The sequence below is a fragment of the Gordionus sp. m RMFG-2023 genome, chromosome 2, assembly GCF_954871325.1.
Source record: "Gordionus sp. m RMFG-2023 chromosome 2, tfGorSpeb1-WG-v2, whole genome shotgun sequence".
In the NCBI taxonomy this organism is placed as follows: domain Eukaryota; kingdom Metazoa; phylum Nematomorpha; class Gordioida; order Chordodea; family Parachordodidae; genus Gordionus; species Gordionus sp. m RMFG-2023.
Genome location: NC_088776.1, coordinates 32146969 through 32174822, shown reverse-complemented (window position 1 = coordinate 32174822; position 27854 = coordinate 32146969). Strand labels below are relative to the sequence as shown.

Sequence of the window (27854 nt, the reverse complement as noted above, 5' to 3'; positions counted from 1 at the left end):
GAGATTTTAGTTCCGCCTATAAGATTGTTTCTAATATATTTTTAGCAGAATAATATCTAAATTTTTTCTAACCTTATTAGATGGGGGGGGGGGGAGGGAGGGGGGCTTAAACATATCTTTATAATAAAATAAAGGCCTAATTAATTATCTGAAGTTGGTTCATATTTGCTTCTAAAATAAAAATACCTGTATATTTTTTGATAAAATAAATTATTATATTTGCATAACTTTTAGAAAATAATTAATAAAATATCTTTAAGTAAAAAAAATTATTATTGCTACTATACAAAACTATTTCTGAAAATTATTCGTGTATTTGTATTTTTATACTATTTTAGAAAATTTTTGTAGGTATTTAGCATTTAAATTTAAAAAAGAATTTGTATTTTTGTACTATTACTTTTTTGGAGTGTATTTATATTTATATTCAAATATATTTTGAAAATTTGTTCAACCCTGCGTATCTGTTATAATTTTCTAAGAAACTTAAATGATAAAAACCCGATTCAGACCCTTTCCCTGATAATTTTTTACATGGCTAATAAAAATAAAAGGCATTTCTCTTAAAAATATTCGGAAGGACTCTATGTGTCAGTAATTGGATTTATTTTTTATTATTTAATGATAATGTTTAGGTTTGTATTCGCATAAGAATTTTTTGGATCGATTTAAATTTTGATATCTCTAAAAGTTTCAATTCTTCAAAAAAAATAGTTATATGAAATAAGAAAGGACACGGATGGATATAAAATAAGAAACAGGTTAAAAAATAATTTAAAAAATTACTATATATTTTTATAATCATTGTAAATCAAATGGGATACATTGATGGGCAAATAAGACATTAATATTATTATAATGAATAGTTATGTATAAATAAAACAATATACCCAAACAGCGACACGCGTTAAGTCTATAGTCATTTTTTGATGTTCCAACGTAAAAGTAGTGTTGAGATGTTTATTACACAGTATTTCGTGTTGAATTTGGGCCCTCAGAGCACGAGCGAATCTTGGGCAGCGCTTATAAGCCAAACAACGATCCCCAAAATATACCTTGGCTTGCTTATAAGTTTGGCATCTATTTTAAAAAAGAAGGGCGAGAAAAGGAATATTGTATATTATGTATTAAGGAAAATAAAATTCAATTGATGACTATCTAATTTAATACATTAATAGACCAGGTCAGTCCTGGATAACATTTCATATTTTTTAGAGATAAATTCTAATATTAAAGTCATGCGATGTTAAATAAGTCAAATAACTAACTTGAAGTTTTTTATTATTTTTAGAGTGCTGAAGCGTAAAGGTTAGAAATATTTCCAAGCATAGCTGGCCTGGTCAAATACTTTAAACTCAATTAAAGCACAGAGCTATAAAAATATAGTTCGAGATGAGAATTATATAAATTGAGGTTATAATAAAAAACATGTTGAGATAATTCCATATCAATATCAAATTAATATTTTTATAGATTAACCTTTTTAATTTTGTTAAAATTTTGGATATTAAGAGAATATAGAAGGCAGCGAATCTATACCTCCTAGTACTAATAGTTCCTGGGATAGGTGGCATAAGAAAAATTTATACCTTTAATATGCTGTTCCGCAAATTTATAGTGTAAAGGTATAAGTATATGATCTAAGGTGTTTATAAGTGCCTTAATCTTTTCAATGTAACATCATTGTCATTGCAGCTACTTTTACATGCTATAATAAAAAAAATGCATTCTGATTGAACGCCAAAAATTTTATGGTCAAACATTGATAAAATTTTTCATATTTTTGTATTGCCCTGCTGAAAAATCAGAAAAATAATCATTTTTTTCTTGAAGTACGTATGTATTTTAAAAAATTTAACAAATGTGATTGGAGTAAATAGAATGAAACATCTTAATGATTTAAGGATTCCGATTACCACAAAGATCATGTGCTTTATTTGATCTCCTATTTTATAATAAATTGCGAACTGGTATAACATAACTTGTCAAGCAGTCCAATGTTGTTGTTTTTTTTTGGGGGGGGGGGCGGGGGCGAAGAGTCATAAATAATTAGTTTATGATTATTTTTTAAACTATTTTTAAATTTAATGTGAAATGAATTTTGCAAATAAAATTACTAAATTCGTCTGAAAATTGAGTTAAAAATAGCCTCTTGTTCTAACCACCGAAACCCACTTTTTATCATTTTTATAAATAATTTTTTGATGTATTCTTTTAAAGGTGTAACAAGATACTCGCTACAGTCATCAAAATAAGAAAAAGCGGAACTGCAAATAATTCTGTTTATAATATATCTATAAGTTAATATATCGTCATCATTTTTAATATCTTTAGTCAGCGTTGTTAATTCAGAGTTGAATTTCATTCGTTTAATATTCTGGTGTATGCTACAAACGCTACATAATGTGTTCCGCTAGCTTCAGCCAATATACAGTTTTTGGGACTTAAATTAGCAAATTTTGAAAATTTCATTGGCCAAAAAAAATTATTATTTTTCTGATTGTTCAGCAGCGCGGTACAAAAATAGAAATTTTTTTTATAAATGTTTGACCATGACATGGATTTTGGTGTTCAATCAATATGATATTAATTTTACTATAACATATGGCAAAAGTGGCTGCAATGGTATAGATGTTACAGTAAAAATACTTTTCCCTATGCACTTTCAAAAACCTTATTTAGATCAAATACTTAGATCTTCAATTCTATAAATATGCGGAAGGGCATATTAAAGGTATAAATTTTTCCTATGTCACCATACCCGAGTATAAAGCAGAAGAAATAAATCAAAGAGAGAGATTTAGTAAATTATAAAATTCATTTAGTATTTTCAATCCGTTAAGCTGAATACTAAAATTAATTCTAGACGTTCATTATGGAGAGTATAGTAAATTTACGAGAGAATATGTTACTTGATGAAATTGTATGTATCGCGATTGGTGGTTAAGATTTGTTTAAGTGGATATAAACACTAACGTCATGGGGGGAACACGAGCCCTCTGAATAAAAAATACCTTAAAAGGTCATTTTTAATATTCTTAAAAAAAGGTAATTTCTAAAAAGTAAAACGGATCTTCTTTTTATACCAAAATATAATACTTTAAACGACGGACGAATTTAAATTTATTAAGATGATTATCAAGGCTCCCGAAAAACTTAATTTAACGAAAGGCAGAAGATATACCTATTATATTTATAAAATTAATAAAATAATTTTTCGAAAATTAAATGTTATTTATAAATATAAGATTATAATAGCAAAAACCAGAAAATATTGCTAAATAATCTCAATGGCAAATTTGTTCTTTTTTTAACAAAAATGCCTTATTTTATAAGAAAGTACTCTTTTTTTTAAAAAATTAATCTTTTAATCGTAATAACTAAAACTCATAGCTGCCCTAATTTTAATTTTTTTACAAATAGATATAATGTAAGTGAATAATAAAATTATAAATATGAAGAGATTCAGGCAGTGAAACACATGAAACTTTCAGGTTCAAAATAACTTAAACATAAATCATAATAATATTAATTTTAAAAATATATTTAATATTTATTGAAAGGTCTTTATTAGAACTACAAAACGACACCTAATTTTTATTTTTAACATTATTAATTTTTGGCTTATCTTAATTTTTAAAAATCGTATTTTTCGAAAAGGGGTAGTTTTGGGCATTTTTAACTATTGATATCACAGGAACTATTAGTACTAGGAGACTAAAATTTTTGATTTGATGCCTTCTAATAATTTTTCTCAGTATACAAAGTTTTATCATAATTAAAAGGGTCGTTCTGTGAAATTAACAATGATATGGAATTAATTACCCGTTGGTGACTAAAATAAAATGTAACTTTTTTGGATTATTCCCAACTTTGAAACATAAAAATTATGTAATATAGTAATTGAATAAAAATTATTAAATAAAACTAATAGTGATTATGATATATAAAACCAAAGCAAAAAAAGGGAGCCCAAAGGAAATGGAAAAAGTATATATTTTGTACTTAGAATCGATATCTGTCTGAAAATAGCCCCTGTAAAATAGCAAGAGTCGGTATATGCTAATCAAGTAGTTCAAAGAAATGTAATCTTCACCCGTGCCTAACTTAGGTCGTTGACTGGAGTCACAAATGAACAAATGATTGAGTAGTAAAGCCCTGACGCTTTTGGCTATGCGAGATCGTAATTTGTGGAAGCCTAAGCGAGTTATAATGGCATTTTGATAGTGTATTTTGGATTGATTTTCGCTTAGTTCTACGCTTTCAAGACCGTCAACAATTCCATTTTCTTTATTGCCGTTGCTTCGAACATAATTTTGAGTTCCTTTATTTTTTTCTTGTTCATTATCCATCTTCGAGACTGTATTATTATCACAATCTTTAATAAATATCGTAGAGATAAATGGATAGGCCAATCCGTCATACTTATCGATCATATCCGATTTTATAAACGGTTCTTCTTCATGTGTACTATTATAATTTAAATCGCATTTATATATGGGCTCTAAAACGGCCCCGCATCCTATCAAACACTTTTCGACTATACAGAGACATCTTCTCAAAACCTCCTTATGGCAAGTGTTCTGATGAGAAGAGCTGTTCTTATGAGATGACGTAACCCAATGATCTATGTAGGCTAAACAAGGTGATAAGAAATGGTCCAATAGAGAGCGGGTTAGTTCCAAGCCTTGTGGAGAAGGCTCGTGCCAATCTAATTTAACCTTAATATTTTATTATTATATAAAAAATTGGTTGATGCAATTCGTTGGATTTACATGAGAAAACTTCTATACATATATTACAAAATATAACACCTTCATATCTACACAATAATTTAACAAAAATGAATTGAATATTCAATTTTTTAACATTATATTCTAAAGAGTAAAAACCATGGATGTTCCTTATATAGGATAGGGTCTATTGTTCATTTTTGAGATAAATCGGATAGTTTTTAAAATAATAGCGTAAAAATTTATTTTTTATAAAAATGAGCGCGAGTAAAGTAACAATGATTCATTGTTATTCCTCTTTTACATTCTATAAATATTTTAATTTTCTCCATAAAAATAAAGAAAATTTAGACAAAGGTATAAGGTATAATATACTGCAATGTCCTTATCCCCTGTAGGGTTAAAATAAAAATTTAGAAAATATCTACAATATGAATATCGGATTGGTAAAAAAAATGCAAATTGAACAGCCATAGTAAAAACGTCATAATTTATTTTAGTTTGTCCAAAATATAATCTAAAATTTAAATTTATAGATATTAATAATTGAATTTGGCAAGCTTAATATATCTACAAACGTAAAGAAAAATATATATAAAAAGTCTAAGAGGTATGATATTTAAATGCAAGGTTTCCAGGTCAAAATTTTTGAAATGAGGGAGAAAACTTTACTATATATAAAAAAAATGGGCTGCGCCTCCATACTCCCTTTTGCTGGTCCTGATGTTCTGTCTGAATCCAATTCAGGTTAAAAAATCTAAAAACAAATACATTAAGTTAAAATAAAATTTATCGAATTATGTAACTAATATCATCTTGATGTTATGCAAAAAGTAAATATATTAATGATTCAATCAATTATCGCGGTTAAATATTAAATAATATACATAGAGTATATGAAGCATTAGAGTGAAATATAGAAAACATGACACATATGCGTTTATTGTTGTCATTGAAAAATTGCACCTATTTTCCTTTCACTTTCAAATATTCGAAATAGTAAAAGTTTGTCAAATCAAATATTATGTTAAATAGATTATCTAAATCAATAATTGAGATTATAAAAGGCTTATTATCAAGTGTGACAATATTCAGATCTTTATAAAAGGGATTTTTAGGATCATATTTTAATTCGATGTTAACTTCTGTACCTTGGTCTTTATATAAATCTTTAATTTGGAACTTAACATGTGTCTTTTCATTTCCAAAAAATGTAAATTCTAATCCGATTGATATATCTGAGAAAAAATTTTAAATTAATAAATTATCTTTTTATTACCAATCGTTATTGGTATGTCAGTCGGAACTTTAAATTTTTTAAAGAACATAGGCGGCAAAACAAAAGTTCTAACATTAGAACCCAAGTAATTTGATTTTTTTATTCATGTTTTTTGGAAACTTATAGTCCCAATTAGTGATCTGCATAGGGCTTAATTTTTTAAGCCCGGCACGGTCTAAATTTTTTTTAAAAAATTTGTCCTGCCCGGCCCGATCCCGAATGAAATTTTTTTATTTGTCCCGAAAAACTCGACCCGAAATAAAAATAAAGATTATTTGTCTGCCCAGCTAGAATTTATTTAAATATAAAAAAAATTTAAATATTTATTGATTGTAAAAAAATATTCTACAATAAAAAGTAATAGCGCCTTTTTTCTAACAATAATATTAAAATATAATAATATGTTTCACAATATTTAAGCCCGATTCAGCCCGGCCCAAATTTTTAAAAAAATATTAGGCCAGACCTAGCTCGAACCGAAATTATTTTTAAAAAATAGGCCTGGCTCGAAACTCGTCGGTGATTTGCAGATCTCTAGTCCCAATTAGAGATCAGCAAAAGTAGGCCCGGCCCGAAACCCGTTAGGGCCGGGTTGAGCATTGGAATTTTTTTTAAACATATTTAGATTTATCAATTTTATATTGAATTTTTTATGTAAAATAAAAATTTTTATTTATAGAACTAGACGCTTTATAACATATGTCTTTTATTTTAGTAACTATAAAAATTAATTTTATTTAAAAAAAATCGTTTTTTTAAAAAAAATAGTTCGAGCTGGGTCAGGAAAACTTAGTTAAAAAAATTTTCGGGTCGGGCCAGGCTTGAAAAATTAAGCCCGATGCAGATCACTCCCAATACCATTTTTATCGAGTTTTTATATTTTTATTATTAATGTATTTTTTTTAAATTATAAAATTGATAAATTATAATATAAAAATATATTCATTGTTTCATTACCATGTCAGAAATTGGACAAAAAAATACTCCAATTTCGTTCTGCTTATTCAACATAAATATTATTATTGTATCTAGCAATAAGTGTCCTGACTATTGACCCATAAAATTTTTCGTCGATTTTAAGGACTAATAAGGAATACAATTTCTTCAAGATTTTCTCCATGTTTATTATTACAGTATCCACTATAGTTGTATATTTGTCATTGTGATAACACTTCTTACATGAAAAACAAGGCAGAAATATGTCCATCCACGTCATTTTCAAAAAAATTTTTTAAATTAATCAAATTTTTTAAAATCCGACCAATTGATGGGACCGAGGTTAATAATCAACGTTTTATTGAAAAATTGAATTCCTAGTAAAGTTTCATTATGATTGTTTCTGCAATTATAATAAATTGATCCTGTTTTTGCAGGAATTATTTCAAGTATGCTAAAAACAAGGCTACGGTAAGAGTTTTCGTTACATTGCCTTAATTCGTACAAATAATTTGGTGTTTTTCATAATTATTGAGTCATTATCAGCACACAATGCTGAAATATTATTCATTTTAAATCTCAATTTTGCAAGTTATTTATTTGCTATATCTTCATCTTTTGAAGTTTCCGTTTTGGAGGAAAAGAAATTTAGCTATTAAACATATGTCATTTTTTGGAAAATATCTAACTATTTGGGAACGTTTTGATATTTCATTTCCCTTATTAGATGCATTTTTAGGGATTGAAAAGGATTTTAATCTTTTAGATCTTTTGTAATCATGTTTTTAGATTTCGGTTCTAACATTTGATTTTGCTGGCTCATGTGAAAAATAATATGCACTTTAACGATCAATATGAGTGAATGAAACTAAAAATTCGAAATAAGTGTAAATTATAAAGTATTAGGGAAGATTTTTAAAAAATGGTAAATAAATTAAGCAATTCTCGGTGGGAGAGATTGCATTTTTCAAAAAACAAATGTTGGTGGAGAGGAGATATTAAAAAATTGGGGAGAATTTTTTTTATTGAGGGAGATTTCATTTTTATGAAAAAATTTGGAGGGTTTCCCCAGCTATTGGTGAAAGTGTGCATTTAAATTTATTCTTATTATTGATCTGTATTTATGCGAAAATTGAAATATCCCTAAATAACAATGTAATTAGTGTTTTAAACGGCTAGCTCAATATTTAATCTTTACTTAAGCCTGTAGATTTTGATCATAGATAGCATTGGGGGAGATCTATTAGCGAAATCTCGACTAGGGTAGTATTTTACTAGATAAAATATTGAGTGAGCCGTTTTAAAAATCGGTTCAAATCGAGTCGTTTAACCAACACTAAATATATTACTTCGTTATGTTTATACAACTTTCCCCAATATTGAAACGGATTGTGCAATTTTTTATTCATAGTATAAGTCTTCCATTCTTGAGGGTTAAGACTCTTGTAATCCTGAATGTAAATTTTGGTCAGTGAACTCATTAAATTGGATAAACATTCCCCCAGAATCTCAAAAACTTCTATTCTAGGGGTTAAGAAAGGATGGTTATTGAGGTTTTCACTTTCAGATGAAGCAGAAGAAATGATCGATTCAACCTTTTAGATAAAAATTATGTATAATTAAATTGTTCAATTATTCTGAAATCATTCTTAATTTTGTTAGAAAAATTAAATATTCTGGTAGCTATATAATATCCTAGTATGCCTGAAGTCAAAATTCGATATAATCAACTACAATGTTTGTAAAAAATCTTCAAAATTTTTGAACAAAAATCTTTGTAGATTTTTTATAAAGAAGTTTTTAATAATATTTCACTTAAAAATGCCAAAATCTATGGTAATTTTCATGCATATAAAATCTTTCGAAAATGACAAATTTAAAAAAAAATCTTTTGAAGAATTTTTTCGTACTCTGATCAAATATTAAATATTTAAAAGATAATATATAAAAGAATTAAAACATTTAGATATAGAGGAAACTAAGAAATTTGTAAAATCTGATTCCTTTAAATAAGTCAAGTTCTTAATTTTTTTTCAATTATAATATAAATTACCTTTAAGCCAGCTTTTAGAAACCTCCATAAATCTTGTGCAAGAACAATAAGAACTTTGGTCCCCGTGTTTCTGAGACTAGAGGCCAGTATCTGGGAGTACCAAAGAAGTTCGGGCTCATCCATTTGGGGATTTTCGTTAGATTGATTTTGTAAATTTTGCCTTTCGATCAAACATTGTGTTAAGCGACCAGCAAAAAAGGGTAAAATAATAGGTAAGCTGATAGATGGATCAGCTATGCAAAGTCCCAAACAAAGATCCGATATTGCATCTCGAGCCGGTTTAGATGAGTACAAGATATCTGTTTTTTAAAAGAATAGTAAATATTATTTCTTTCTTCTTATATATTATAAAAAAAATAGAAATTTAACATTATTTTAACTTTTCATTCTGTCTAAGGAATAATGAACAGCGGATTCGTATATTTCAGGAGAACATTGTCTTAAAACCGTTTCCAAAGCACCTTAAAATAAATTTTTATCCTTCGTAAGATATATCAAAAAAGTTTAAATTGTATAATAATTAGAATTCTTTAAAATATTCCATCAGATGTCAAAATTCAATTAAGACTAATAGTAATACTTATGTATATTATAATTAGTATTTCATTAGAGATTTTCTTTAGTTAATTTCATAAAATGCTGATTTTTTTAAAAAAAAATTGTTAACTAAGTAATTTTAATACTAATAAAATGTAGAGTAATTTTAGACATTATAATAAAAGTTTGATCTGTCCCCACAATATTTGCTTTACAGATAAAAAATAAATCTGGAAATTTACTATATATAAGATTTTAAAAAATGGGATTTTTTTATCAAAATTCATAACATTTCAGTGAATACCATCTTCATTGACGTCAGAAAAGAGGAGCAAAGGGGTCTTGTCACCTCTAAAATATTTTTATTTTTTTAGAACTCATATTTAAAAATTTGGGTGCAAAACTCATTTTTATAAGAATTAGTGATCTGCATCGGGCCTAATTTTTTGGTTAATCTTAGATATAACATGGTGTGATATTGAACGAACTTAATTTTGATATGATCGAGGTAACACTTGTTTATTTATAATATTTAATTTTATAAATAGTGATTTTCGAAGAGAAACTCTGGTCTAGTCGGATGAGTGCGTGTATCTCAATCCGAAGATTCTGGGTTCGAATCCCGTAAGTATCATGATTTTTTCTGAAGCCAACTTCTTACATTCGCTTAATTTTTCAAGCTCAGCCTGGCCCGAAATTTAAATGTTAGACTCAGCCCAATCCAGGAGGATTTTTTTATATTTATCCCAAATAAAACCGACTCAAAATTATAATTATTTGTATGCCAGGCCCGGCCCGAAATTATTTAAATATAGAAAAATAAATATATTTTCAATTGTAAGAATAATATTTTATAAATAAAATATATTAACGCCTTGTTTCTCAAAAAGATATCATTTATTCCACAAAATTGAATATTAGATTTAAAAATTTAAACTTACCTCAGTTTTTTTAAAAATATGTCCCCCGAAGCCTATTCCAGCCGGGTTTTGTGGATCCCTAATGAGAACCCTATAATTAAGAAACTTAGCTTTTAACCCCTAAATAAAAAATCGTGACCCCTCTGACCTTCTTAATATGCACAAAAATAAACTGCTCTTATTTGGCGATATGGCTTGCAATGTAATATATAATATAATATACTCATAATGGCAAAGCTTAAAGATGTTTCATCGAGGCTTTTGAATGGTAGTTGTAGACTCCCATTGAACCCTTTGCAATCGTCCCGACTATTATATCCGGACCCCCCGTTATCCATGCAGGAGTTATCCATGGAATCCGCAAGATTGAAACATTTATCCAACAGGTTTATAATAAATTCTTTAAAGAAAGGCCCAGCCTCTAGACTTATTCGTATTAGATCGTTGTTTGAAGTTTTAGAAAGAATGGGAGTTTCTTTTTTAACGAATAATACAGGAATTTGATCACTAATAGGTTTATTGGCTAAGGCCTTTATAGATTTTAAAGATTTAGGGTTTTTGTAATCCATGATATCGTTGGAAGAATAATTTATGGCAACAGCTTTTAAAGGAACTTTTTCTGACTTTATAGCCTCATTGGATAATTGAAAATTGTTAGGAAGAGACTTATTGAGATGATCATTTAACCCATTTTGATCATCTACTAAATCATTAATTTGATCATCTATATCGATACTATTATCAGGAATTTGAGCGATCGGTATTAAACTGGTTAAAGCAGAAATAAGAAGCAACGAAGAGGCGCATTTGATGGAATCATTGGCGTCTATGGCTACGAGGGCGAATTTCAAGAGAGCGAAAAGATAGGCGTAATCATTATGCTTTGGTAATAAAATATATTTTAAAAAATGATTGGTTGATCCAAAGTAAACTAGCTTACAATAATATAATTATCTTAAATTGATGGTAACCAATTCTGCTAAAAGGAATCAGATTAATATTGAATTTATGTAAGTAATAATCCGTAAACCTTGGTGATGGATAAATCAACGGACTGATAAAGGTTGGTTGTTAATGGAAGTGCTAGAACCGATGCCACAGCTAAACAAGATCTGAGTCTGTGGGGTTCAAGAACGGTTTCAAAAGCAGAAAAAATTTTGACCATTAGAGGAGGTAGGATAGTTATAGCAGATAAGGATATGAGTGATTTGATTGTTAAGGTTATGTTGCTTTAAGGGGATTTTTAATTTTGTTAGATTTTTAAATATTTCAAAAGAAGTGTCATAAAAACAATGTGAAAGCTGAAACCAAACACGACCAAAAAAATTTCGATCTTTGAAAGGTTTGGAAAAGATACTAAAAAATAATGAAACATCAACCCTTAAGTGATAAGGTGAAAATAATTAAAAGTGGGTGGGGGGGGGAATAGCTTGCCCCTATTTTAAAACTGTAACATCTCATTCAAATTTCTATTAAGTTTTAATATTTTAATTTATTATAAGGTGAGAATTTTTGTGAAGTGTGTAAAAAGCATAATTGTCTGAAATATTATATTTCATGTTTTTTAAAATGTAATTAAAACATTCAATAATAAAAAATTAATTAATATTTAAATATTAGAAAACTAGTTTGCAAATAATATTTTTTTTAAATACACTACCCAAAACCAAAAATAACGCAGGTTTTACATTTGTCTCTTTTACCAATCTTTGCATGCAAAATTTTGCATGTAGTTATAATTTAGCCCAAATGATTTTAATATGGTAATTTAAGGTTAGCTTCAAGATTCCAAAATGATGATTTGATAATTGTTTTTGAATCATTAATTTCGAAGTTATGGTTGTTAAACGGCTTGATTTGAGTCAATTTTTAATACTAACTTTATATTTTAGCCACAAAAATATTTCTTAAGCCTCGAGATTTCGCTAATATATGCCCAAACACTTGTGCTATCTATGATCAAAATCTGTAGGCTTATGTAAAGATAAAATATTAAGTTAGCGATTTATAGAAAATTATTTTAATTCTAAAATAACGCAGTTTTTGAATTTCGTGTTTTAGTCATTGTTAAATATGGTCATGACTAATGTAAAAGGGTAAGCAAGATCGTATCACGAGCATCTGGAAGAACAAGGCTAGACTATTTTCACAACTAAACAACTAAAATTTTAATTTAAAATGTCTCAGGGAATTCCAAATGATTTAATAATCCAAGAGAAAATCTTGATTTATGTGAAGAAGGAATAAATAATTCAGCCAGCCGAAAAACTGAGACAATATTAATGATTTAATTGATCCCATCGAACCTGTTAGTATTGGCCTCAAAGGGAGTCCAAAGGTGACAGAAAACATTCCGAGATAACACAGTTTGCAACTAATTAGAGAAACTCGTGGATCAAATCTTGCTCATTTGACTCAAAAATTGAGAGAAACGACATAAAATATGTTATCTAACTCTATCTACAAAAGAATGATTTTGGGATATAAATTTTCTTAATATTTATACCGTAACTGTACTTTAGTTTAATGATAGGCCAAAGCAAAATCTCTATTAACAATAAACCAAAAGATGACGAAATTATTTTGGAAAGAAATATAAAGATTGGACCTTTACCGAATAGTCAAAAGTTGTTTTTAGCGATGAATCTAAGTTTGTATTGGAATTTGAGAGTATTAGTAATAATGTGATAGGAAGATACTGAAAACCCCAGATCAAAATTGTTATAATGTATTAACATACAGTTTTTATTTATAAACTATTATTTATTTAGTTGAAAATAACATTATGAGTTTTATTCGTGTAATAACTAGGCCTAAAACGAATTATTCGTTATTCGATTTAATTCATTTTTTACGAATATGGATAGCATAATTATTCAATTCGAATCGAATAATGAGAAAGATTATTGGTTAAATAGTAAATTTTCATTATTCGATTCAAACTATTCGAAATTCGTGTTATTCGAAATTATTCATACTATTAGAAATCATTTGTATATATTCGTAATTTTTAGGAAATATTTTATTTTCCGTTAGTAATAGTAAGTAAAAATATAAAGTAATTAATAAATTTTCCTCATGGATTTTTTTAACTTTATTTATTTTTATTTCTTCTTTTTTTATCTTCATAAGAAATAAAACATTAAATTGTTGTATATTTGATAATTTAATTAATTTTTTAAAATATTTAAATTATTATAATTTGTTCGGATAAGGTTACGAAATCATTGGGTTTTATTTCGCTTGTAACTTTAATATGCTAATGACAATTAAGTGGTAACCAAGAAATTACGATCCGGCTCTTTTTGGTATTATTTTCTTATACAAAAATAATATGTGTAGATAAAAGCAATAAATTCAATTTATTATACTCTTGCATTATAATTTTTTTTTGTAAAATTACCGATAATATTTTTTATCAAATATTAGCAAGAAAATGATCGGTTCTAGACTGGATACGAATTTTTGGCATTGTTCGTCGCTCAATTTTGCGTGATTTGGAATGATCGACTCCCATTTGAACACTTTGCGTCTTTCGAAATAAATGCGATCAACAAAACAAACAACGAGTGAATTCACGAATTTCACCAAAATACCTGTCCATTTCCCTTTAAAAATTTTCCAGGTCAGTTAATAATAATTATTTTAAAAAACTAAAAATATTAAATTTCTAAAAAAATTGTATAGAATTAAATTTTCGGTAAATTATACCGAAATTAGATGGATGCAAATAAGATTCGATAGCCGATAGAAGTGTTATCAATTTTGGTTGAACTGTATCTGCTATCGTGCGTTTATCTGTTACTGGTTTTTCGTCGAAGGTTCCTTTGATAGAGTAAACCATCCACTTAGCCGTTTCGTAGATCGGCATTTTGTGAAAATGATCGCTCCTATAGCCAACAGTCATGCCGGAAATGGGAAGGTTCAGATTTGCCAAAAATTTAGTGAAAAATAATTCCACGAAAGTTGGGGGCCAATCGTAACTACCTATATTATTTTCGGCCACTCTAGCAAAAAGTGCTATTAGGTGACGATCCCAAGCCGGAAAATTTTCATAACTACAATAAAAAGCGATAAGATCGCCTAGATAGCCGAGCTTGCTAATTTCAACCCTATTGATATTATTGGCATCTTGAATTTCACTCACTTCGTTTGGTAAAATTTCCGTTTTAAATTCTAATACGCTGCAAAATATAGTTGGGGAAAAGAGTTCCAACATGTGAGTTGCCTAAGAAATTAATAGTTTAAAATATTCTGAATGAAATGTTCTATTTAAAAAAAATTTAAATAAATGTTTGCAATTTGAAGTCACACACACCGAGGGTTTCCCATTCAAAAAAGGCCAAAAAAAAAAGTCATTCAAAAAAGGAAAAGTCAAACAAAAAAGAAAAGGTCCAATCAAAAAAGTAAAAGTGTAAAAAAAGGAAAATTCCCAAAAGGAAAGGAAAAGTGTTAATCACAAAAAGAAAATTCCCATTCAAAAAAGGAAAATCGTTACTTTTTTAAAAAATTATAAAAATTTTTTTCTTGTTTTTAAATTTTTATTATTCCTTCTTATTTTATTTCTAATTTTTTGCAATTTCTTTAAGTTATTTTTAATTTTCTTACTATCTTTTCTCAATTTATTTTTTTTCTTATTTTTGATAATATTTTTGTCTTTTTAAAATAATTTATAAATTTTTCCTGTTATTTTTCTTCACTTCTTCTACTCCATTTTTTAAGTCATTTTTTAATAATTCTTTCCTCTTTTAATCCTATAAAACAATATTTTATCTTTTTATGATTTTTACTCCTCATATTGTAATCTTTTACATACATTTCTAGCTTCAATCTCTTTAAGTCTTTTTTAATCTTTATTTTTCTGATCTTTCTCAATTTTTTTTCTTCTCATTTTTGATCATTCTTTTTTGTAATTATTTTTAATTTTCATTTAATTTTTATTTCTCATTGGTAGACAATTTTTTATTAGAATTTTTTGCACATCAAATTATTTAATTATAATTGCTGAATTAAATTAATTATTTGGTCATAATTTTAAAATTAAATAAGTTTGAACTATAATAGCAAACGATATGTAAATTAATAAAATATAATTATATTAAATTAAATTCTTATTTTTAAAATTTTAATATTTATGTAAGAAGCATTCAAACCAGGGGTTTGAACCGAACCGAACCGCAAAACCGGAATGAACCGTTATGATTTTCTGAACCGTAACCTTAACCGAACCGTTATGAAGAAAATATTAAAAGAGCGAACCAAACCGTTATTAATTTTAAATTATTAACCTAAATTTAAAATTTTAATTTTCCTTGGTGGCATTTTTTAAATTGGTGATTTCTTTTCAAATTAAATATTTCTATATTATCAACATTTTATATCAAATTAAATATTTTAATATTATTAACATTATATATCAAATAATACCAGGTTTGTTGTTTTTTCTTTAAATACTTAATTTATGAGAGATTAGACAATTTATCTGTTAATTAGATAAGATATCTTAAAATCAGACATAATTATTCTTGGCTAAATTAACAAATTTATATATAAGATATTAATAAGCTTTTAGAATAATACCTGCTAATAATTAGGAAAAAATTATATAATTCTATTATTAATAAATAACGAAATTAAGTACCTTTTACATTCATTTTTATATTATATGGTTTATTTTTTATCTCATTATAAAAACTTGGATCATAGAATTTAAATGACAATAAATAAAATAGTCAGCAATAATCATTAATAATTTTTTATTTATAATCATTGTTTTTTTAAATTAAGAATTCTAATATTATAAATTATTTATCATTATAATATGTTATTTAGCATTTACCATTATCATATATGCAAAATAAAAAAATATGATTAAAGAATGGCATTTGTAATAAATATTTTTCTAAATCTGTATTTTTAAATAATAAAAATCTAAATAAATCTTCTGTTTAAATAAGTTAATTAACATTGCATTAAATTATTTTTATACTTTTATTTATTTATTAATGTGTTTTATATTTAAATAAACATACAGTGAATTAAAAGTAGGAATTACATTTTGATGTTAAAAATATAAATACTATAGTTTAACTTAAATTACCTATTCTGTCATATTATATTAACATCTAATAGAAATAAAGTGCTGACCAATTTTTATATAATATTGTTTTACAATAATTTCTTATTAATTGATATATTCAAAAAAAGTTTATCTTAGTTTATATAGAATATATCAGAGTGGGTAATTTGAATTAAACTATACTAGTTATATTTAGTTTAACATCAAAATGTAATTCCTATTTTTAAATGTAAGTCTATTTAATATAAAACACAAATAAATAAAAGTATAAAATAATTAAATGCAATGTTAGTTAACTTATTTAAACTGAAGATTTATAGTAAGATTTTTATTATTTAAATATACAGATTTAGAAAAATATTCATTACAAATGCCATTCTTTAATCATATTTTTTTTTATTTTGCATATATGATAATGGTAAATGCTAACTAACATATTATTTTAATAATAAATATTAGAATTCCGAATTTAAAAAAAAATATGATTTTTATAAATAAAAAATAATTATATCATTAAAATATTTATTGCCGACCATTTTATTTATTGTCATTTAAATTCTATAATCCAGGTTATTTAAAAAAATAAAAATGAAGGTAAAATTGTTTCTATTAAGCTTTTTTATTTATTCTATTTATATAATAAAATATTTTCATTTATCATCATATAACTTTTTAGTTATCTATTAAATGGTTCGGGAAAAGTCAAATCCTGTGCGTTCCTAATTTAAATTAGATATCATAAAAAATCAATCTATTTGTAAAATAGAAGATTGTGGTAAGGTCTTAACTGGGGACCATGCTGCAAATCTTGAACGACATATAGAAAGATTCCACAATAGGGAATTCAAATTATTAAGAAAAAAGAAAGAAAATTTGACTATTAAAAAAATTCAAATAACGAAAACTGCAAACCAGTATAATACAATCCAAGATGCTTTAAGTCCAACACTACTACAATACAAATCAATATAAATAAAGAAACTTTAATCCGCTCCTGCACCGAGCTAAAATCAATTGACGACAAAGCATTTCGAAATATTATAGATCCAATAATTATAGGATTGGGTGGAAATTTAACTATCAATTCGGAAAATATACGCAATAATATTAAAAAAATGGCGTTAGATTTTTCGGAAAATATAAAAAGGAAGTATATCAAAAACTTATTTCGTTAAAATTAGATATAGCAACTAGATATGATAGGGATCAATATTCAATTTATAAATAACGGAAAAATAAAATAGAGGACTCTATGCATGAAAGTGATTAAAGAACGACACACATCAGAATATCTTAAAAAAATTATTCTAGATGTACTAAAAGAATATGAAATAAAAATTGAGCAGATTTACACAATAACCACCGATAATGCAGCAAATATGATTAAGTTAATTAAGCTATTAATACTACACGATGAAGAAGATGATGACCTTAACGATTATTTAATTAATGATGATTTAAATAATAATGATATAGATAATGATGATTTAAATAATAATGATATAATTCATGATGAAAATAAAGAACCTTTTAATATTGAAAATATTAATCTTGCATCAAATGCCAGATCCATATTAATAGGTATTAGATGTGCTTCACATACATTTCAATTAGCAATTAATGATTGCATTAAAAATTCAAATGAAATTGTCATTATAAATAAAGCAAGAAACATCTGCAAAAAATAAGAAATCAGACAACAATGGCTATTCTCTCAAAATTAAATTTGAAAAAACTACTAATAGATTGTTGCACAAGATGAAACTCTATCTATTTAATGATGGAGAGATTACTAGAGTTAAAAAGCTTTTGTCAAGAAATATCGCTCCAAAGCGATCGCGAAAAATGTTAATCAGAGAATGAATGGAAAATAATTAGTGACATATTAAAAGCTTTATATCCAGCTTATGTTTTGACAAAATATTTACAAAGTGAACAATTGACAATGGGCGATTTTTATGCTGCGTGGATCAAATGTCTCATGCAAACGAGTAAAGTAGACACTCCATTTGCCAGACTTTAAGTTTCTACGATGAAAGCACGAGAAATATATTTCAAAAACGAAGTTTTTTGCTCTGCTATTTATCTCGACCCTAGATATAATGTATTCTTAACTTTTGAAGAAAGAGAGATCGCCAGAAAACATCTTTGTAAAACTTGGAACTTGATACAAAATCTAAATAATCAGAATATTGAAATTCTAAATACTATGCCTACGTGTTCGTATTCGAAGGTTAATTTAGATGATGATTTTGAAGATTTATTAAAGTCGCATGAAAGTCTTAATAAGAATAATTCTCAGGTCATCGAAAATTATAATAAATGTATAGAAATAGAATATATAATTCGGTCATTTGATAATATAGAGAGATTAGAAAAAGATACTAATCTTTTGAATTATTGGGAAAATGTAAAGAATAGTATGCCAGAACTTTATAAGTTAGCTATAACTGTGCTAGCAGTTCCAGCTACGCAGGTCTCCGTAGAAAGAGCATTTTCAAGCCTCAAGTTTATACTCTCTGCGCAGAGAACTAAATTAAATCCTGAAATATTAGAAAATATTTTAGTTATCCGTTCGAATTTTCTTTTTAAACCTAAATAGTATAGTATACATATTATTTTATTCATTATTGTATTTACGCATGTTTGTTTTTATCTTATTTATTTTTGAAATAAAAAAAAACTAATTTGTCTAATTTATATTTCCTAAAAAATATCTATTAGATTATCATGGATAAATTAAATAAGAAATTATAAACTAAAAAGATTTTTCTCTAAAATTAATATGTACATGGTTAATGATTAATTTTTTTTTAAATTAAATTTATAAAAACCGGAACAAACCGAAAAGAACCGTTATAAATTATAAACCGAACCGATATGATTTTTTTTAAAAAACCGAAATGGAACAAAACCTTTATAAAATTTTAAACTAAAAACCGGAACGAACCGAACCGTTATACTAAACGGTTCGAAACCCTGATTCAAACTTTTGGGCAAGTAAATAATTTTTTGTAATTATTTTTAACTAGACAAAAAAGTATGCTCTAAAGAATAATAAAGAAAATTGCGAAAGTATTAGAAAAATCATATAAAATTATAATTTTTGTTTAAATATTTTACAAAAATACGATTTTCAATGGGAAATTTTTTTTTTGATAAAAACTATTCCTTTTTTGATTGACACTTTTCCTTTTTTGATTGACACTTTTCCTTTTTTGTTTGACACTTTCCTTTTTTGATTGAACCTTTTCCTTTTTTGTTTGACACTTTTCCTTTTTTGATCGGACTTTTTCCAAAGCATTTTTTCATTTTTGATTGACACTTTTCCTTTTTTGATTGAACCTTTTCCTTTTATGATTCACCCTGATCGAACTTTTTCCTTTTATGATTGAAACTTTTCCTTTTATGATTGAAACTTTTTCTTTTTTGATTGGGTTTGGGACTTTTCCTTTTTTGAATGGAAAACCCTGTGATTGATACAATATAACTTTATAATTGCAGTTAATATAAAAACTAGATATTAAGTATTAACTATAATATTTTAACGCATGTTTTACCTGTTCTAACCTCTTGCCATCGAAAGGTGATAGGTAAGGAAAATTAAGCTTTTGCCTTAAAATTGACCAAGATCCGGAATGGAAATAAACACGAGCAAATTTAATTAAGTTGGACAGATTCCGGCCAAAATGTTTTGGAGCTCTGGTCATACCGTAATCCGTCTTATCACTGTCCTCTCGGTCTATCACCACCCATTTATATAGTCTAAATAAAGGTTGGAGATCAATAGTCAAGTCCAAATTTCTGACTAAACATTCCCTCTTTCTGAGCAATTCGATCAGGACGAGAATTACTTGGTTAACTATGTCCAAATCCATATCGGAGTCTGTGACTAACTGGTATAACAGTTCTATAAGCAATATATGATCGGCTTTGTTAAATCGGAGGCCATGTCTCAAAATGTACAAGTAAATTTGGTTGCTCCAATGCAAGACTCCAGGCCTGAAATCATCGTTTTTCAGTGCTCTGACTAAGTTTAACTTGATCCATTTCCAATGAGTAATTGTTTCAGGAGTTAGTGAAATGTAATAGTAAGGAAGAAGTGAATCGAATTTGTTGAGTTTTTGGAAATTTATCTCAAATTTTAAGCTTGGTTCTTTTGCAATGTTATTTTCGCTTTTATTGTCAAAACAAGCCTGACCCTCTTGTGAAATCGAGTAAGAACTACAAGAGTTTTCAAGGTCACCATTCATCAATACAATATTGTCGAAGTTCATAATTTGATTGTAGAAATTGATAATATCTGTAAAAATAGATTATGTTATATTAAAAGGTCAAATAGAAATAATTATAACAGCCAGTATTTTGTAATTTAAAATTATGGGTATAAAAATAATTTGTTTATTAAAAAATTTCAGAGTTGTTAACGCTCCTTTTTAAAAGTAGCTAGCTCCCGCTCTCGCTCCTACCTTCTCAAAAGGAGCTAGCTCCCGCTCCTGCTACTACATTTTTAAAAGGAACTAGCTCCCGCCAAATAATGGAGTGCCACTCCATAACCGCTACTTTAATTTTCATTTTTTAGAAGGTACACGAAACAAAATCATATTTTTTTATCAAAAAGTTTTATTTATATTAAATGATCTATCAAAATATTTATAATCTTTTATTAGCCTTTAAAAGTAATAAATTTTCTAAATTAGAATCTAACAAACATCCACGCCTCTCCTAAGACCTGTTTTGCAATACTAAATAAGCGCTCCATAGAAACACTAGAGGGAAGCGGGGTATTGTATTTTATATAGATATTTTTTAAGTCAGGTATAAAAAAGTAATGAGAAAATTAAAATAAATATTTAAATATATTTAAGGAAGCATCATATATAACAACACACAACTATAAGAATTGTCCAAAAATAATTATAACCATTTTAAAAAAAATTATTCTAAAATAAAAAAAAATATAATTATCTTAGATACTTTTATAGATTGGAGCTGCTCACTTTTGAAAATGAAATACTTTTACTTAAACACAAAAGGCATTTTGCTCTTAAATTAGTTTGATCATTTGAATCAACATCTTTTAGAAGTTTAAAATATTTTTTGTATGATGGAAATGGAAATTCTTCTATGATCTCTAAATCCATAATATCGAAAACTATATTTAATTATATATCTATAAAATAAATATTAATAAGATTTACAATATTTTCCACAAAATTTTCAATATAAAAATGAAAAACTTGATGTTTAATATTTAAATGATTAGAAGAAAAACCAATATAAAACTCGGCTCATAATGAATAAATTTAAATAAAACAATTTCATTTTTATCAAATTTTATAACAAATATTATTAATAATTAAAAATAATTTAATTTATAACTTAGCGGTGGAGCGGCGCTCCTCGACTCCAGCCCTAAAAGGAGCTAGCTCCCGCTCCTCATTTTTAAAAAGGAGGCACTCCAGGTGTTTTTGAAAAAATGTAGCGGCGCTCCTTAACAACTCTGAAAAATTTAGATTGCTATTGCTAGAACAATTTTTACAAATATATATAAATAAAATTTCATGTATTGTTCAATTTGAAAATTAATTTGATTTTATTTAAATAAATAAGGTCTCGACTGGGATTAGTTTATATATTATTATATAACTATTATTAAGCGCACAAATTGAGCGTTTCAAACGTTGTGTTGCAAACGCAACAAATGCATTAGTTTAAATTGCGCACATTTACTTTTCCCAATTGCGCCAATTTAAAAAAAACCGCAATTTGGTTTGCTTTTTTTGAAACTTTTTTCTAAAAAATAGAGATTTTGATACGATAAAAAATAGATACCACTTCAAAAATAAATCTTTTAAAATATGATATATTTTAAAATATGAATATATATATTTATATTTTTAGGGCATGGGATGACGCTAGTGTTGTTAAACGGCTTGTTTTGAGCCTATTTTTAAAAACGGCTAACTCAATATTACATCCAGAAAAATATTACGCAAACCTGAAGATTTTGATCATAGAAGGAACAAAGGTCTAGACATATATTATCGAAATCTCGAGGCTTAGGCAATATCTTTCTGACTAAAATATTGAGTTAGCCGTTTTAAAAAATCGGCTCAAAACGAGTCGTTTAACAACACTAGATGACGCTATTACCAAAAAATTTCTAAGCTATTTAGAAATGGACGAGATGATCTGGTATCAAAGACATCCAGATCACAAAAAGACCATTATTGTAATGGGACATTTGACTAATATAGGATCTAGGTATAAATATAAATGAGTATGCCTACATTTATTTAAGGTTAGAAGAAGAATTCCCAGGATATGATACATCATGCCTATGTTTAAAGAAAAAAATCAATAATTTTAAGAACGAGCTTAATAAAATTAGCTGGGGAAAAAAGTGGATCCGAAGCATCAAAAACATCATATAAATGACTGGAGTACATTAAATTCCACAAGTAATTTTGATACTAGTGAGAGTATTAAGAAATTTATTTCATCCCCAAGCCAAAAGTTGAATGAAAGATTATTGGAATGAAAGATTATGGGATCTTATAAATAAGAAACCATCTCCTAACAGGTAAAATTTATAATTATCTTTAAAAGCTTATATTTTATCAAGAATATTTCTATCAATGGAAGAAGGGATGGGTTTAGTATACCTAACCAGTATCTGTTTAAACCTGAAGTAATGAAACTCTTCTATTTCATCACCATCAATAATTACATACCAATGGAACAATCAGTAGAAAATGGTGAAACTGCCATTGAAATATTTAATAGCATTATTGAATAAATTATTTGTATATAATACAAATAATTTAGTGCTTCTAATAATATAGAAATTATAATATCATTAATGAATAACTCATTAACTATTCATTTTTTTATTAAATTTTTTGTCAAATAAATTCTGGGATTTAAGATATAAAGACAATTCTATTTTATTATATAAATTTATTTATTAGGTAATATTCTAAATAATAACAATCAATTACATATTTGATATAATTAACAATATTTATAACAATGATATATAAAAAAATAATTAAGAGTTTAAAAAATATTTAAATTTGTCTCTTAAAATTCTAGATACAATTGTTGAAGAAGATGGGGAATAGTCTAGTGGTCAGATTAGGCAATGTATCTTTTAAATATAAAGAAAATATAATACTATAATATTTGTTGTATCTATGTCCACCTATTCCTTCATTGCTTATTATTATATTATGCACAAGGCATATAGTTTTGACAATGATTTCATTATTTTAGATCTTTATTGAAAAGAATAATTATAAATTCAAATTCAATTTTGCAATTATAAAAATAATTTTAATTATATTTGCTGGACATAAGGATGATCATCTCCTTGAATTCAACACAATGCAATGGTAGGGAAAACCATTTCACTAACATGTGCCAGAACAAATAATTTATTTAGCCAGCATCCAGCATATCAGGAGTTTGCACTTTTTCTCAAAAATTTTAGATCATCCATATCCATTGAATGACGTTTTCCAAAAAGAATATAGCATTTATGTTCCAAGTCACTCAAAGTGGAATCATAATTTGTGGTTATAGGATATTTGGTGACCTTATCATATAGCTTATATTTGATATTTACTCTTAATTTTCAATCTCTATATTTACTAATTTAATATAATCTTACTATATAAATTTAAGATATTTAATAATAAATTCTGATGATGTGACTATTTTGACACAATTTTTAATTTGTTAGTGCACATGTCTGGACCATAAAAAAAATAGTCATGAAAATTCCAAAATTAATTGTGTCGAACCGAAAAAGAATTTGGGGATGTGGCTTCATCCAGTGCAAAAATTTTGAAATGATAGTACTGTATTGTATGGGTTGAATCATTAATAAAAAATAATACTTTATAATACTGATCAGGTAAATTTTTTTATTTAATTATATCTTTATTTTACAGATTCTATGAACATTATATCTCAATTTTGATAGTAATCTTTATAAACTTAAAATCAAACACCACCCACCCTTAAAGTAACTAAATTATACTGTAGTTCTCGGGTATAGGTACTTTTTTCTGCCCCACTCCTTTTTTAATAAGCCTATAGAGGTTTAAGTAACATTTTCGAAATGTTGTGCCTGCATACAAGTACGTCCGGCTTGCTCACAAACGAGTGGAGGGCTCCTCATATTTTTACTTTTATACCCAAAATAAGTCCCAATTAGATGGAAATGAGGAAAACCTAGCGTAGCTCTGTTGAACCTTCAACTCTAGATGGCAAAAGCGCTATATATCACGTATCACATATATATAGATATTAAAAATGTGAAGGTCAGAAAATTTGAATAAAAAAAATGAATGGGTCAAACTTGATTTTACGTAAAATTTTTACAAGCTGGGCCAGGTCAATTTTTTAAAAACGATCATGATCTGGGCATGCAAATAAACTTACGAATTCAGTACAAAACAGCAAAAAATTTAAAATCTCTTATATTTTTTAGAAAATTTTTAAAGTAAATTTGAAATTGATATTACTAGATGCTAAGGAAGTTTCATCTATTTAACGTTTTTAAAAAAATCTGTAAAAATGAATAAAATATCATCTTTACACTTAATTTGATTCCCAAATTAGGAATCTTTCATTTTAAATAGAATTATTTACTTACTAAGCATAAAAAATCTGTAAAAATGAATAAAATATCATCTTTACACTTAATTTGATTCCCAAATTAGGAATATTTCGTTTTAAATAGAATTATTTACTTACTAAGCATCTATTAATATTTAGGTAGGGATATTGTTATAGGTGCTATTTTTTTGGTTTTTCTGCTGTGATATTATCTGGCCCTGGAGCTTTGCTTTTTCTTAGTCTTTGTTCACTTGTTATTTCATTTATGGAGAAACCAGTCGACAGGGGGGTGGCGAGGTTTGTAAATATGTTTTGTTGGTAGAGTCTTTCCGTGAGTGATAGACTATCATATAACAATCAAGCCATAATGCCTTTTGTTAATGCTGGCCAACAATTACTTTTCCATTTCCTAAAACTTACGGAGCTGGTTCCTATTTCTGCGTCATAGTTTCCTTTCTCTCATATCTTTATCATTATCAAAGACCTTTTTCTCTATATAATCTATCTATTACTCCATAGAGTATTTTGTTTCTCTGGAAAAAGAAAAAAAACCGTTTGTTGTGTGGTGTTCGTTGCTGGATAGTCATAAACCAATTACTGACTAGTTTTTGCCTATTCACTGGAATCTTCACCTATTTTAAACAATTTGCGGTAAACCCAATTAGCTTTTCCTAATTTTCATGAATAAATTCTAATCTCAATTGATATGAACACATTCTCAATTATTGTTAGTAACTATCAAGGCTTACATTAGATGTTAAACTTAAAATTAGCCACCACCCACCCTTAAGTAATTAAATTATTTTGGCAGTTCATGGGTATAGGCTTTTGTTTTGCCCATTTCTTTTTGTTTATTAGCCTATAGACGTTTAAGCAACAGTTCTCGGACTGTTGCGCATACAAGTACGTGCGGCTTGCCCACAAACATGTGAAAAGCTCCTCATTTTTTTTTCTCCCCTTAATTAACTATCCAGTTTGATGGATTTTTGAAGAAAACATAGTGTAGCTCTGTTGTATCCACAACCAGAGGGCGAAAACGCTTTTATCACGAAATTTCAAATTTTAAAAATAAAGATATAAGCAAGATTCCCAATTTTTCATTGTTTCATATTTGCTATATCGTGCTCTCGCCAAACTTACAGGCTTGTATGGACAATTTGTGCAAAAATTATATAAACAGATCAAGGAATAACAATTTTTGAAGATCTCTACATTTTACAAAAATTATAATCAAAGGAGCATTGCTCCTCTTTTTTTAATTTAAAGCAGAAGCACACCCCTTATTAAACCCCAGTAAGGGGCACTAACTTATTTTATAAATTAGCTCCTTTTAAAAAGGAGCATTAATAAATTCCTTAAAGTGATTTTTACCACCCCCTCTATTCCCCACAAAGGCAATTGTTTTTGACAGTTATAAATTAAATCATGATAAAATTGTTCCAATAAATGTTAAATTTCATTAGGAAAAAATCCTAAGTCTCCTACTCTAAAACCAAAAACTGATCTATCAGTCACAAATTCCTCCCATCCTAAGGAAATGACAACCTTATTGATATTAGCTATAATTTGTTCAACAATAACATTAGTTTCCTGGCCATGCCTTTTTTTAGTTATATACAATTGGTATTTAAAAAGTTTAATAAAAATTGTCAGATCAGTGTTAAATAAACTTTCTTTATTGCTTTATAGTATTCTTATAACTTCTACATTTTAAAGTTAATTCCTAAAATAATGTTTAAATATTTACTATTATAATGTAGCTGGTTAAATTTTTTTGTTAGAATTAGTTAGTAAGATATAGATATGTTTATTATAAATTAATTAAATATTTGAAAAAATATTGTTAAAAATTATATCAAATTTTTAAATTAAATATTATATTGTGTTATTTTATATCAAAAAACTAAACAAGGTTGAGTAATTTTTAGAATCCATTATTATGTGCAAGGAAAATATTATTAAGTTTAATGAATATTATAAAAATATAATTGTTTTAAATATAATTTATAGATGTTAAAATATAGCAAATTTATAGACAAGATATATAATGTACTAAAATAATATATCCTTATTATTAAGTATTTATAAGTATTTATAAGATAGGGATAATAAATTGTTATTAGAATTATATTTAATTATCTTATTACCTAGTTATCTAAGATATATTGAATATACTGCGCCTAATATAATATGTGTTGACAAAATATGTCACATGGGTAGTTGTTAAAAATAAAAACCTCGATTTCGCTTATTAAAAAAACTGCTATATATTCGAATATAAATACAAGTACACTTCAAAAAAAGTATTTAAGTATAAATTAAAATTCGTATAAATTGTATTTTAATAAAAACATTAAATACCAGTGACGAAGTGTAAGTGCACTTAAGGAAGGAATTGACTTATTTCTTTTTTATTAGCCACCATATAATATATTAAGATATAAAAATGAGTGGAATTCGTCTTTATTAATAAAATTCTCAAACTATAATTAGATTTATGTGACAAGTAATTTATAACACTTTTGCCTTCAGACTATGAAGGTTCAACAGATCTACACCAGCATTTGGACAAAAGCTCATCGTGTTAAGAAATATTGAGCTCTTTTTTATTTAGGTTATTTTCATATAATTTTTTTTAAAATAAATATTTTTTAAAGTTTTTAATCACGATTATAGTGTTGTTACGGCA

At 26.7% G+C, this 27854-nt stretch overlaps 1 protein-coding gene across 2 annotated transcripts in view; it reads right to left on the bottom strand.

Moving 5' to 3' along the window:
* Nucleotides 1–27341, bottom strand: part of LOC135924983 (uncharacterized) — a 53351-nt gene extending 26010 nt beyond the window's left edge. For both annotated transcript variants that reach the window (XM_065460113.1, XM_065460114.1), the window contains exons 1-11: nt 27313–27341; nt 20098–20840; nt 14170–14686; nt 13862–14066; nt 11489–11687; nt 10682–11339; nt 9382–9462; nt 9002–9300; nt 8298–8543; nt 4006–4721; nt 891–1080 (exon numbers count right to left, since the gene is read on the bottom strand). In XM_065460113.1, the coding sequence (XP_065316185.1) occupies nt 891–1080; nt 4006–4721; nt 8298–8543; nt 9002–9300; nt 9382–9462; nt 10682–11339; nt 11489–11687; nt 13862–14066; nt 14170–14686; nt 20098–20814 (3828 nt within the window). In that variant the 5' untranslated portion in view covers nt 20815–20840; nt 27313–27341. The remainder of the gene's footprint in view (nt 1–890; nt 1081–4005; nt 4722–8297; nt 8544–9001; nt 9301–9381; nt 9463–10681; nt 11340–11488; nt 11688–13861; nt 14067–14169; nt 14687–20097; nt 20841–27312) is intronic.
* Between the last annotated feature and the right edge of the window lie 513 nt (nt 27342–27854).